Source organism: Eucalyptus grandis, chromosome 11 (genome assembly GCF_016545825.1).
Source record: "Eucalyptus grandis isolate ANBG69807.140 chromosome 11, ASM1654582v1, whole genome shotgun sequence".
NCBI classification, from domain to species: Eukaryota; Viridiplantae; Streptophyta; class Magnoliopsida; order Myrtales; family Myrtaceae; genus Eucalyptus; species Eucalyptus grandis.
Window position 1 is genome coordinate 18,495,252 of NC_052622.1, and position 12,168 is coordinate 18,507,419.

A 12,168-nucleotide genomic window follows, 5' to 3' on the forward strand; every position below is an offset into this window, starting at 1 on the left:
CCTTCTTGAAGAGTCGACAGTTTCAGTGAGGATCTATGAAATGATCGATTCCTACATTGCATTTATCTATTTATGTTGTACACAGGCTGTTCTATATATCTTTGTGAAAACTTATTTGGATGATGCTTTAAATCCTATATGAAATGATGGTTACGATGGAGTATTAAAGCTGAAGCCGTACTTGTTCATGCCTTTATATGTGTGTGTGTGGTTTGGTCTGATCCATACCGTTCTCATTGAATTCTTCAAGGCTTTATGGATAATCAATTCTAAGTTTGGCCGTGAGAATTCAATTGAATTAGCATAGAATGTCAACATGAGCTACCAGGGATGATTTGGTATGTTAGTTTTCCATTGACGTTTTTGAATCTTACATTAGTGAGCGTTCTCAACACACTTGTTAAATAAAGTTTAATGAGAAAATATTCAATTTTGAAGCTACTAACATTAGTGAGCGTTCTCAACACACTTGTTAAATAAAGTTTAGTGAGAAAATATTCATTTTGACGCTACTAACGATGCATGTCAGGATGATTTAAAAGTGTGTAAAAATCCCAAACAAAATATTTTTCTTTTATGTAACATTAGGCTACTTACTATAGTTCCATGTGCTAAATTGATTGCAGTAGTAAATCTTTGGTCAATGTGATCAATGTAGATTTGGGAATTCATGAAAACGGGACAAACTTTCGAAGAGACAGATTAGTCAGTTCTAGCTTAGGGAATCGGCTGATCCTCAGGGTGTACTTTTGTTTTGAAAGGCAACCTCTTCTTTTCTTTTTCTTTTCCTTTTTTTTTTTTTTTTTTTTTTTTTGGTGCTCTTTTGTGGCCCCCTTAGGGAAAATAGATTGCAGAAACCGACCCAGCTTTAGAGAAGCTCATCTCCACCTTTCACCGGCTTTTAGTAGTTTTTTCCACCTCCAATCTTCAGTTCTGAATAACTCAGAGAATACACTCCGCCACTTTCTTTACTGTCAATAGTCAAAACAACATGACTTATGAAACACTGCTTGCCAAGCACCCTGAATCAACCCAAAGTAACCGTATTGAGTTCCAGTTTTCCTTAATCAGAGCCACTGCATGCACCAAAATGCCAAGGGCGGAGTCGAAAATGAAAGGAAAGACAAAATAACGAAGCTTAGGATCGTTGGGATTTCAACCGGCTTCTTTCATGTCTATATTACCACCAAAGAGAAACTAGTATTATAGGGGAAAAAAGAAGGATGCAAATGCACATGCGCACAACAGAAAGACTGCTGCAGTTGTCGAATGCCCCATTGGCAGATCGTTGCACATCGTGTAGCAGAAACTGCCTCCATTACAGTGAAAAGCTTAGTTGCATGAACTTAATTGATCTGATGAGGAAGCTAAACAATTGATTCCGTCTCTTACACCACATAAATATGAAAGACTGCTATTGCATCACATCGCTAAAGGTACATTTCTCAGCAAAGTAAAGCCTCCATGACTTAAGATAGGGCAGCTAAATAATACTCGAACCATAATAATGTAAACTGCACATCATATGATGAAGAAGGCCAGCAAAATGCAAGAGATACTTTCCTAGAGAATTCCTGGTTTTGAACTCGGAGTTGATGTCTCGATTAATTGAACCCAGCAGACCAGTCAAATTAATTGAGTAAAGAAAACCCATTCTTTGTTGACACTCCAGCTGGTCAACAGATGATTTGCTTGCTGTATCAGTAGTCCGATCCCTGGTTATCCAACAAAATATAGAATCAAGCAAATGCTACCAAGTAGCCATGAGATAACAGACAAAACCAATCAACTAGCACAGTCAACTGCATATTGACACTTATATTCCAAACATTACCAGTTTTCTTCCTCACGTGTCCAATGACGGCAGCAAGGATCCAAAAGAAGCACTGCAGGATAGGACATCATTTATCTTCATCTTCAGAATCAGATTTTGCAAAAACAGGGTCTGGCTGGGTTTCAGCATATGCACGGGTGAACTTTGGATTTTTTTCTGCGGCGTCAGCATGCTTCAGTATAGCTTCTCTAGGATCTTCATCCATCCACGTCTCCTTAATCATACCTCCTTGCTGCAAGCAGAAGTAGCAATTATTCTCAGTTACCCTGACAACCTAACCAAAATAGACAAAAATTGAAAAAGAAGCAGAAATTCTTCTTTAGTTACCTTAAGAAGATACTGGGTCAATAAACTTCCCTTGCTTGCACCAACTCTTCCACCATGTCCAGGTCCATTCATGGGAAGCTCTGGTTTGTGGGATTTTAATGGATCCTTGAGGATCTTTTCACGTTGACGCTTACGGCTTGGCTGATCCCTGAACAAAGGCAATGCATGGGGGTTGTGAATGACAGGCTTTAACTCAAAGTCATCCACAGATTTTTTCCTTGGTGCACGAGCAACACAAACAAGAGCTCCTCTCTCACTGAGAGTAGGATCATAAAGAACGTGAGTTCCTCCTTGGCTTTTATCCCCAGAAGTTGCAAAGATCTATAAAAAAGCAAAAGACAATGATGAAGATGGAATGGTCATTAGTCACATCTTAGTAAGGAAAAAAGCAAAAGATCCCAAGTGTATACACCTGTGCAGTAATTCTATAAGTATTTTCTCCAGTGTAAACTAGCATAAAGTTACACATAGTACCTGGTTCAGCCTGGGGTGCCAGGCACACTGCACGACACTACAAGTAGGAGAAATCCCAATTCTTGATACAAGCTCAAGTTTAGATCGATCAAAGAAACACAACAAGCCTCCAATTGTAGACTCCCTTTCAACAGAAGTTCCAGTCAAGAATAGCTGTTCGTCAGGACTAAATGCAATATTTGTCTGAGCATAGTGATTTGGAAGATCTTCAAAAACTTTGAGGGGATTTTTCATAAGGCGCAAATCCCACACCTAATGTGCATTAAACATAAGAAGATGAGATAAACTTGAAAAATTGAAAGTAATTGATAATCAAAACTGGATGTGAGCTTCAGGCATATCCATCTAATTACCTTAAGTGAATCATCAAAGCTTCTTGTCAGTAAAATTTTCCCATCACTGGAAAACTTAAGCCCAGTTATATCATCTGAATGAGCTTGCTCAACATGAATGTCCGGCCTGCTTCCCCATCCGGGTTTAAGGTTCCAGATCTGTCAAATCCGTCAGTTGACAAAAAATCAGTGAGTAGTAGATCACTATATAAGAAAACAATCGCCATCACACCAGAAGGATAAAATCTTACACCCTAGCATCATTTCTTGCAATATGACATAAGTGGAACATAATACCTGTATTGAACCATCTCCAATACCACCTGCAATGCATTTGCCCTCACGATCCCAAGTGCATGTTGTCATAGGTACTCTTCCAGGCCTTGCAAGCTTTGGTTTAATAACCTATATATCAATAAGTTAGCAAAAGGTCCGATTCTAGCCCTTTATGGACAACTGAAGAAACTCATGCATTAACACAAGAAAAGTCTAACAGAATTTTCATTGTGAGAGAGGGATTGAGGTAAAAGCGGTAGCTCAAGATCGAGATGGGAGGGGCATGATGAAAATTATTGCTGGTAGGAGTTAAAGGGAAAGTAGAACCTTCTTATTTAGAATTATCTTTGGTAGATTTTATCCATCATAATTGATTCCATGCTTTAAGGGAACTATATCTTAAAATCTGAAAGCTGTGATTCTTAAAGGAGCAAATAAAGACTGTCACTTATTTTCTGCCTGCCAGAACTCATTTCTTCATATATCTTGACGACACACAAGTCAGCTGGATCAAGTGGAAACTAAGGAAGATTGCCCAGCAAACATATACATATGCAGGAAAGGAAAACAAAAAAGGAAATAAACCAATAATTCATCATCAAACCTTCTTGAACAATTGAAGTAAACGAGCTGTCAACAACGTACACTAAAAGTCAATGCTTCAACTCCTGAGATATATTCCTAGATAATCTTAGCATAAATAGCTCAATCAAGAGCATAAAAGAATAGACCGTCAAAGGGAAAAAACAAATGTGCAGCAGTGCAACAACTCAATAACCGTATCTTCAAAAACCTCAAAGTCAGGATGTTAGGAAAATAACCTGCTTTTGACTTTTAAAGTCATTCACATCCCATATGCGAAGAGATCCATCCTCAGATGATGTTAAAATCGTCTCCTTTGTTTTAGGGTGCCACTCTCCCCAAGTCAATCCAGTTATATGGCCCTTAGTATTTTTCAAATCACGGATATACATGTCTCCCTTCACAAATTCACCTAATGTAAGCCCATCACGATCATAGATCTGCGACACCAAGGAGAATAATTGTCAGAGGAGCCAAGAATTCACAGCTTTCAGGAAAATGATGAGTACCAACAAAGCTACCTTAGCTTGAGCAGAGCCAGTTACGCACAGAAATCGGTCTGCCGTCGGACTCCAGCTTAAGTTACGGACTTGATGACCTTCAACTGGCTCAAAATCTCTAAATGATGATAGGCGAGAATTCATTCCTTGAAAGTCGAACATCCGTACAGTGTAATCATAACTGCCAGATAGAACCCGAGAACCAGTGGGATCAACCGCAAGAGCAGATACGATCTGTCAATCACAATTTTGAGTAGAAATTTCAGCAAGTCAGAACCACAATGTCAGAAGGCTGACCCGCTACAAAGCTACATACTTCCTGCAAATCACTTGAAGCCAATCACAGGACTTTTACCTAACTCCACTACCCTAGTCGCCGAGAACATGATCAAATATCAGGAACAATGACAATACGATTGCTTAACATGCTTGCACCGCAGCCGAATGAGGAGCCAGATGAATATCTTCATGTTAAATCATTAAAACTAAGAACTTTGCAAAGGAAGGAACAGGGAAGAGAGATAGAGCGATACCTTATTATGGCCTTTGAGCACGATCTCATTGCTGAGAGGTAGCCGATACCGATTCTCCTCTTCTTCCTCTTCTTCCTCCTCGTCCGAATCCACAACCGGCGGCCTTGGCGGACCAATCATCGCCTCTTCCTCCTCCTCATCGTCATCATCATCTCCAAGGTTCCTAGGAGGAGGCGGCGGCGGGCCAACCATAACCCCGTCGTCATCGTCGTCCTCGCCGTCCTCGTCCCCGCCATCATCATTGGCGCTAAATCCCGGCGGCGGGCGAGGTGGACCTATCATCGCACGACCGCCGTCCTCACCGTCGCCACCGCGGGAGCCGATTCCGGCCTCGCGGCCGGCCCTAGGGTTTCCGGCCCGGAGCCCCTCGAGCCAGGCTGCGGAGGAGGAGGAGAGAGAAGGGAGGCCGCTGCTCTTGCCGGCGCCGGCGTCGCCGGCGGCGGAGGTAGTAGAGGGAAGAGAGGAGGAGGAAGCGGGGTCGGGGGCGGGGGCGGGGCGGGGGGCAGGGCCGCCGCGGCGGGTGGCGCTGTGGACGGATTCGAGGGAAGTCTGGGGCTTGGACTGCTTGCCGAAGGTGAGGGGGAACTGAGCTCTCACGCCGTCGTATATCTCCGCCTCGTCCTCCATAGCCGGAGCTCACTCAAGGTAGAGAGAGAGAGAGAGAGAGTTGTCTTGCAGCTTCTTCTTCTCCGTCCTGCGGCGTTTCAACGAGGTACCGCCATGGCAGTGCACAGGAGAAAAACGGAAAAATGGCGTTTTTATATGTTTTGTCCCTCTAATTTTTATTAATTTAGACTTTTATCAATTCCATGAATTTATCCACTTAATTTTTCCGGCGAAAGAAAAGTGAATTTTCTAATCCATAAAGGAGAAAAGTTTTATAAATATTTCTCTTTTTGTCGTGAAAATTTTCTCCAAACAAACGTGCTTTTAATTTAATTTTGGGTAGTTCATGTCATGGCCCCATAAAGGATTAAAGATTTGATTGGAAATAGACGGAAGTGTCAGAACGAGACATAATTCAATGTGGTCTAAATGATTGGGTTTACTATTTAAAATCTAGTAAAAAGACATTTAAATATATAAATATTATCATTTTTATTTATACGAAGATAGAATAGTGTCAAATTATCAGGATGTATAATTCAACAATTAAATAAGAGATAAGAGTTGGTTGAACAATTGAACTTCTCTTACTAACAATGTTTATTGGTTTTACATAAATATTGACATGTGCGGTCATTTATTTTTTTATTATTTATTTTTACAATTTCCCTTACCATAATTGTGACGGAAAAAAAGGAAAAAATTCCAAATAAAAATATGAAATGTCCTCATTTTTTTAGATATATATTTGAAATGCACCTACCTAAAGTAATTATATCAGTCTTCAAAAAAAAGTCCAAACTCATTGGTTGGTGAAAGATACTTTCGTCTTTTAAATTTTTTTTATTTATTTCTCTTTTTCAATTTTTTTCTTCCCTTAAAGAAAAACTAAAAAATTTAAAACTTTAAAATAGACACATGCACGAGAGGGAAGGCTCCTTCTTGCCTACAACCGTCAAGTCATCGGCACTAAGGCAAGGGCCAATGGCCCTTGCTAGGAATGAGAGAGGGCATCAACCTTCTCCTAACACCTCTAGATTTGGGCAATGAGGTCCGAGGATGCTAGGTCACCAAGCTTATGTAAGGCCGGCAATCCTCGCTCAAATCTGGGAGAGGTTTCCCCCTCTCCTATTGCTAGTGAGGGTTGCTGCCTATTGCCGCCGATGCCAACTTCAAGTGGGAAGGAGCCCTCTCACCTTTATTTTGGCTTTGTTTATTTTTAATCCAATTTAATTAAATATAAATTTAAAATGAATTTGGATGAAAATATTTTCGATCATAATTCTTTGCTGGTCAGCAAAATTAAGCCCTTATTTAAAACAATCATATTCACTTCGAGTCATTTATTTTAGATTGATATGATCACGTTATATTTTTATTTGAGAAAATAAGCAACTTTGCCCCTCATTTGGAAGTGCCCTAAAAAAAAGGAAAGCACTTGAATCTAATACATTCCAAACCGCGGTGAAAAATAACCTCTCGAATTTTCCTGTGCATCGCTGCTCACCTCAGCCGTGCCGTGCCTCCATTCGAGCCTCCGGCGCGAGGACCGCCCGAAGCTCTCGCCGGCGCAACCACGTATCTCCGGTCCACCGCCGCGTCAACCGCCTGAACTGGAGAGGTATCGCCACCAACGGTACTCTCTCTCTCTCTCTCTCTCCCTTCCGGCCTCCTTCGTTGATTATCCTGAAATTATCACCACGTCCGGCGAGTTTCGCTTTCCGATTTCTTCCCCTGATTGTTCTGGCGAATCGTCGTGGAGTCTGCTCAGGCGGTTCTCCGGCGACCTAGGAGACCGTTGATACGCAGTCTGATTGAATGGATTTTTGCTTGGTTTGAGAAACCTGCCGCTCGGAGTGCTTCTATCCCGTTCGAATCCGATTCGGCACCAATGTCGATGCTTGCCGATTGAGATGTGTTGGAGCTCGATCCGTTGATGGCGAGAATGAACCTGCGCCGTCCAATCGTTGGAATTCTATGCTTATGCCTTTCTTTCAAGTCGGGTTGATTAGGCTTGGCTTGTTTCATTTCCTTCAACCTCGGATAAGAGTTGGATGCCGCCGTGCGAATTATCAACCGGTCTTAAGGATTTTCTTTTTCTTTAAACATGTGAAAGACGAAATGCGCATTCGTGTGGCGTCCTAAAGGTTTTGCTCCACGTCCGGTTCCTAATCATGATGAAATTCTGCTCTCAAATGCCTTGTTGTTTCAGAACTGAGAGAGAGAGAGAGAGAGATTTGATGTTCGAAAATTTGCTGTGAAGTGATGCGAAGAAATACATCTTCAATGCCTGCGTGTTGGAAACATTTCTTAGAGCGTAACATCTTCAAACTATGCAGTATAACTTTACAGGCACAAGTTCCAGTCACCTTTAGCTTAAAGATGTTGTCTTTCAAGTTTCCTTCCCCCGCGCCACAAAGACATGTATAGTATGAAGATATTGTAGGATTTGAATTCAGGCAACAGCCTATTAGGTCACAATGGAACTTCCTCTTGTTGTATTCACTTCTTTTTCTCAAGTTTTTTGGTTCTGTTCAAACTAGTTTCCTTTGGGCGTAATACTCCATTTTATGGAATGCCTATTTGTCCATATTTGCCTCTAAGTGGAAAGATAATTGGTCTGTGATTTTTCGATTTGTTATTGTCGGTGATCTGTAATTAAATCATGCTTTTACTTGGTGTTGTAGGGCTGCTTGAGTCGCGGACAAGATGCATCCCCCTCTAACTTTGCACCGTCATCCAATGTGTGCTGAAGTAAGTCAATATCGCTTTTCAGATTACTTCACTACTTAAAAATGCTCCTGCTATCTGCTGTCTGCTGTTTCTGCTTGAGATATTTGATGGGTTCAAGTGATCAAGGGTTAACGTGCTTAGATATGAGAAGATTTCTCAGTCCTTGGGATCTTGAATCACCTCTTTAGATATCTCTTCTCCATTTCTTACCTCATCTGTGTTTAAGCAAGGAATGTAGGTAGGCTAAAACCTATTGCTTTTTGTGAAAAAAAGTAATTTGTCATTACTTTAATTAGCCTGAAATAAGCTCAATGTGCATGAAAGCGCTCCTGTAGAGCTCAGTTGGTAAAAAATGGTAGTGTTATCTCTTTTGTATTTATCTTTTTAAGATAAGTGGGAAAGTTCATTCAAGATTCACCTCAAATCGTCTTTCAATGTAAGGTTAGTAAGCCTACACTTTTTCAATCTTGCGTTCTTCTTAGTAACGTCACAAATAGCATCAAGGAAGAAAAACACACTTTTCTAAGAGGTATTATAAAAACTTGATGTTTTAGATGTTATCATCCTATTTTTGCACTTGTCGTCAACATGCTGGAAATAACACCATGGTGATTCTGTTTGGACCCGTTTGAAAAGGTTAAAATCAATAAAAATCTGCATCCTCTGTATCATGTGTCCTATTAAAGAACTATTGGACTGGATTGATCTGATGCCAAAATATTCTTCTTAAGGAAATTTAGAGTCTCCTTAATATTTTGTAATTCTTTGGATGACTGGCTTGATCTTTTCATTTTCTGATCATACTGTCCTGTATGCTTGTTAGTGGATTCTGTACTTTGATCTCATCAAGGATGATGAATCTGTTCAGAGAACTAGAGATCCACTAGTCATTTTGCTGGGATTCCAAGAAATGTTGCCGTTCCCAGTTTGAACAGTTTGAAAGAGGTCTCTCTGTGATCTAACCAATAAAGAAAATTATCTGAGTTTACCTTAAGAACGAGAAAATTATATTGGCAATAACCATTTTCATCAGAAAACTAGACATCCACTAATGATTTTGCTGGGATTCCAACTCTTACATTGAAAAATATGTGCCAGCGCCAGCACTCCATAAAGCATATTATTTTCAACACTTACTCAATAGTTTGACGGTGCTTATCATCAGGCAAAATGCATAACCTAATTGCATTAATCCCAGTAGCAATCGTTCAATCTTTAGTTGGAAAAATGGACATGTGCTGATTGAAGTTTTCTATTGCTGCAGATAATTGAACAGTTTCAACAGTGTCACTTAGACCATCCCCTTGGAAAATTTTTCGGCAAATGTACCGACCTAAAAGTAAAGCTTGATCGCTGTTTTCGGGCAGAGGTGGGACTTTGCTATACTGATGAGGTTATACTTCAGATATTGTGAACTTTCATTTGATTTGTTGCATGATTTCAAATTTTTTTACAGAAAGCCGTGAAACGAAAGGCTAACTTCGAAGAGAGCAAGAAACTGAAAGAGAGGCTACAAGCTTATAGAAAGGAAACTGCTGAGACAATTCAGTGAACAGAAATACCTGCAAGATCAGTCCTTAGTGATGGAGTAAGGTTTATATGAATCAGAATGTTGGACAAGTGAGGGAGCTTGATCTTCAAGAATCTTGCACTGTAGAAATTTGTTACAGCATATTCTTTTCTATAGATTCCTGGGAAAATAAAAAGAAACTTCAAGGCCATGAACCTGAATATTTTAAGGAAGGTTTTGCATGGAAAAAGAGATCTCTGGAATCTCCAGGAGGTAAATCTTCAGCATTGTACTACTAGGCATGAATTGAAGAACATTTACAAAATAATGTCGACGTGATTCCAAAAGCTTGAAGGCAAAAGTCATGGTTCTCTCCTTTTCGGTTTACACACTGTTGGTTGTTGCGGTCGGTACACTTCTGTCCTATTGGCATGCTCTATTCTTGGCCAAAAGCAAAATGAATTGCGTGCATTGATTTATATGACAGTCGTGGCTCAGTCTCTGTATTTTCCTTGTCATATATTCTTGCGTACTTGATTTTATAGGTTACTCTGGTAGACAAGATTAGCGCATATTTATCCGATACACAGGCTCTCCCTAGTAAGGAAAGATTCATTTGTCAGACGCAGGTCGAAGCTAAGGAACAGTGATTGCTAGGAAGGGAACAGATGAATTACATGTCCGATGTTTCAGACTCTTAAAACGATTATATACTCCGTGGAAATAATTACTATCGACCATTGGATGGGCCGTGAGAGAATTGTCATTTCGAGTTTCATGGCAGCATACAAAAGGGATAATAACACCATTAGCAAAAGGTTATTTTGTGAAATATACGATGCCATTCCTAAACTTCTAATTGGTACGATCAGGATTGTTAATTGGTTTAACGTTATCTTTGAACTTTCAAATGGTCGAATTAAGTCTTGGAGTTGCTTTCAACTGCTCAATGTCATTCTTGATTTGAAAAAAGTTTCAAAATGGGGAAAACCGCCAGTCTAATAATAATCATGTCATCTTCTTTTTTAAATTTTAAAGTGAATAATGTCCAAAAGGTCATAAACCTAATATATAGGAGTCAATTTGGTTCTAAATTTTTCTTTTAACAATTTGCTAATGTAATCATTTCGATAATTTTGGTTGAAATTCACTAGTGTAACAGTGTAATCGACGTCGGTCGTCGTACATGGGTTAATAAAAACATGATACGTAAGATGACTAGCAATCACGTCACATAGGATGGATAATATTGATGTAGACAATTTTTGTAATTTTTAAAATTTCTTAAATTGTTTTGTTATTCTTTTGCTTTTTTGGTTCTTTTTTTCTTCCAATGAGAGCTGTGATGCCCTCTCCCAAACTACGCTAAGGTTGGTTAACATCCTCGCTGGCCCAAATTTGGAAAAGAAAATAAAAGAAATAATTATAATTAAAATTAAAATTGCACAAATTACTCACATTAGTGTCAACTATATCGCGGAGGATGGTCAACATTGACTAAATTGCTATATTAGTGAGTTTTGGCCAACATTGGCTAGAATGACTTAATTAATAAATCGTCAAAAAATTGGAGATTAAATTAGCACAATTAAAAAGTTCAAAATTATATCGATAAATCATCAAAAAGCTTAAGATTAAATTAACATAATTGAAAATTTTATAACTAAATTAGCCATCATATGATATGTTTAGAAGTTTTTGAACAAATTTTTCAAATTTTCAATCTTTGTCATGTCAATTGGGAAGGGAATTATGAAATTAAGCACTCCGCACCTTTTTTAGTTTTTTGTTTTGGTTTTTTTTTTTTTGGGGGGGGTTTGGTCCAACTACTCCGCACCTGGTACCAGCATAATATTTTAGTGTCGTTTTCCTTGTTCTTCTTGTCTTTATACAAGCCTCACGAATATAAGCAGATCTACAGTCACTATCTAATAGGAGTGAGTGAGGACATTTGTTTAAGTGAATGAGTTCCAAGAAGAAGAATTGTTTAAGTGAATAGTACACATCGAAAAGGAATGCCTATTGCCGTTTTGCAAGTATAGGTCCATGTGAAATTCACATATTAAATTTTCTCACTTCTAATGTTAATGCTAGACACGACCGGATCACCAAAAAGTTCAGGGCAATGCTAAAAATTGAGGGCCTGTTTGGTTCGGTCAAGGGAAATGGCTTTGGGAAAATATAAATACTTTTGGGGTAAATGGGTTTTTGGAAATGTTTTAGTATTTGGCAAATTATAACTTTAAAATGCATTGGAAAGTGATTTTAACATAGAACCATTTGATAAATCTTGCATTTGTAAAGGGCTTTTATTAATTAAAAAAAATTAAAATCAAATCCGATGAAATTCTACTGTTGATCAATTGTTTGAAGTTAGATCTAGCCGTTGGACAACTTCGCATGAGGTCACGCGACCTAGGCGGCGTCACCTAGGGTTGCCTGAGGTCATGCCACCCCTTGG

The 12,168-nt window shown here is 39.3% G+C and overlaps 2 protein-coding genes across 3 annotated transcripts; one reads left to right on the top strand and one right to left on the bottom strand.

The window, feature by feature from the left end:
- Nucleotides 1-1,262: 1,262 nt before the first annotated feature.
- LOC104425216 (WD repeat-containing protein 70) lies at nt 1,263-5,585 on the bottom strand. Its single transcript, XM_010037839.3, has 9 exons — nt 4,859-5,585; nt 4,347-4,559; nt 4,065-4,265; nt 3,265-3,372; nt 2,989-3,126; nt 2,636-2,887; nt 2,162-2,482; nt 1,835-2,066; nt 1,263-1,715 (listed from the first exon to the last, which is right to left on the bottom strand). The coding sequence occupies exons 1-8, from the start codon at nt 5,483-5,485 to the stop codon at nt 1,902-1,904; spliced, it is 2,025 nt and encodes a 674-aa protein (XP_010036141.2). The 5' UTR covers nt 5,486-5,585; the 3' UTR covers nt 1,263-1,715; nt 1,835-1,901.
- Nucleotides 5,586-6,896: 1,311 nt separating this feature from the next.
- On the top strand, nt 6,897-10,186 carry LOC104425217 (COX assembly mitochondrial protein 2 homolog). Of its 2 annotated transcripts, none has more exons than XM_039304359.1 (4): nt 6,897-7,100; nt 8,152-8,218; nt 9,462-9,566; nt 9,654-10,186. In XM_039304359.1, the coding sequence occupies exons 2-4, from the start codon at nt 8,174-8,176 to the stop codon at nt 9,747-9,749; spliced, it is 246 nt and encodes an 81-aa protein (XP_039160293.1). In that variant the 5' UTR covers nt 6,897-7,100; nt 8,152-8,173; the 3' UTR covers nt 9,750-10,186. The 2 variants fall into 2 exon arrangements, with proteins under 2 accessions (XP_039160293.1, XP_039160294.1); XM_039304360.1 differs by having other exon boundaries at nt 6,905-7,085.
- Nucleotides 10,187-12,168: the final 1,982 nt, after the last annotated feature.

Excerpts from the sequence above, each read along its gene's own strand:
- LOC104425216 (XM_010037839.3), bottom strand. The coding sequence starts at position 5,485 with ATGGAGGACGAGGCGGAGATATACGACGGCGTGAGAGCTCAGTTCCCC. Across the intron at positions 4,266-4,346 it reads CTGGCTCTGCTCAAGCTAAG|ATCTATGATCGTGATGGGCT; the intron begins GTAGCTTTGTTG and ends TTGGTGTCGCAG. Across the intron at positions 2,888-2,988 it reads GCTTTGATGATTCACTTAAG|GTGTGGGATTTGCGCCTTAT; the intron begins GTAATTAGATGG and ends AATGCACATTAG.
- LOC104425217 (XM_039304359.1), top strand. The coding sequence starts at position 8,174 with ATGCATCCCCCTCTAACTTTGCACCGTCATCCAATGTGTGCTGAA. Across the intron at positions 8,219-9,461 it reads GTCATCCAATGTGTGCTGAA|ATAATTGAACAGTTTCAACA; the intron begins GTAAGTCAATAT and ends CTATTGCTGCAG. Across the intron at positions 9,567-9,653 it reads ATCGCTGTTTTCGGGCAGAG|AAAGCCGTGAAACGAAAGGC; the intron begins GTGGGACTTTGC and ends ATTTTTTTACAG.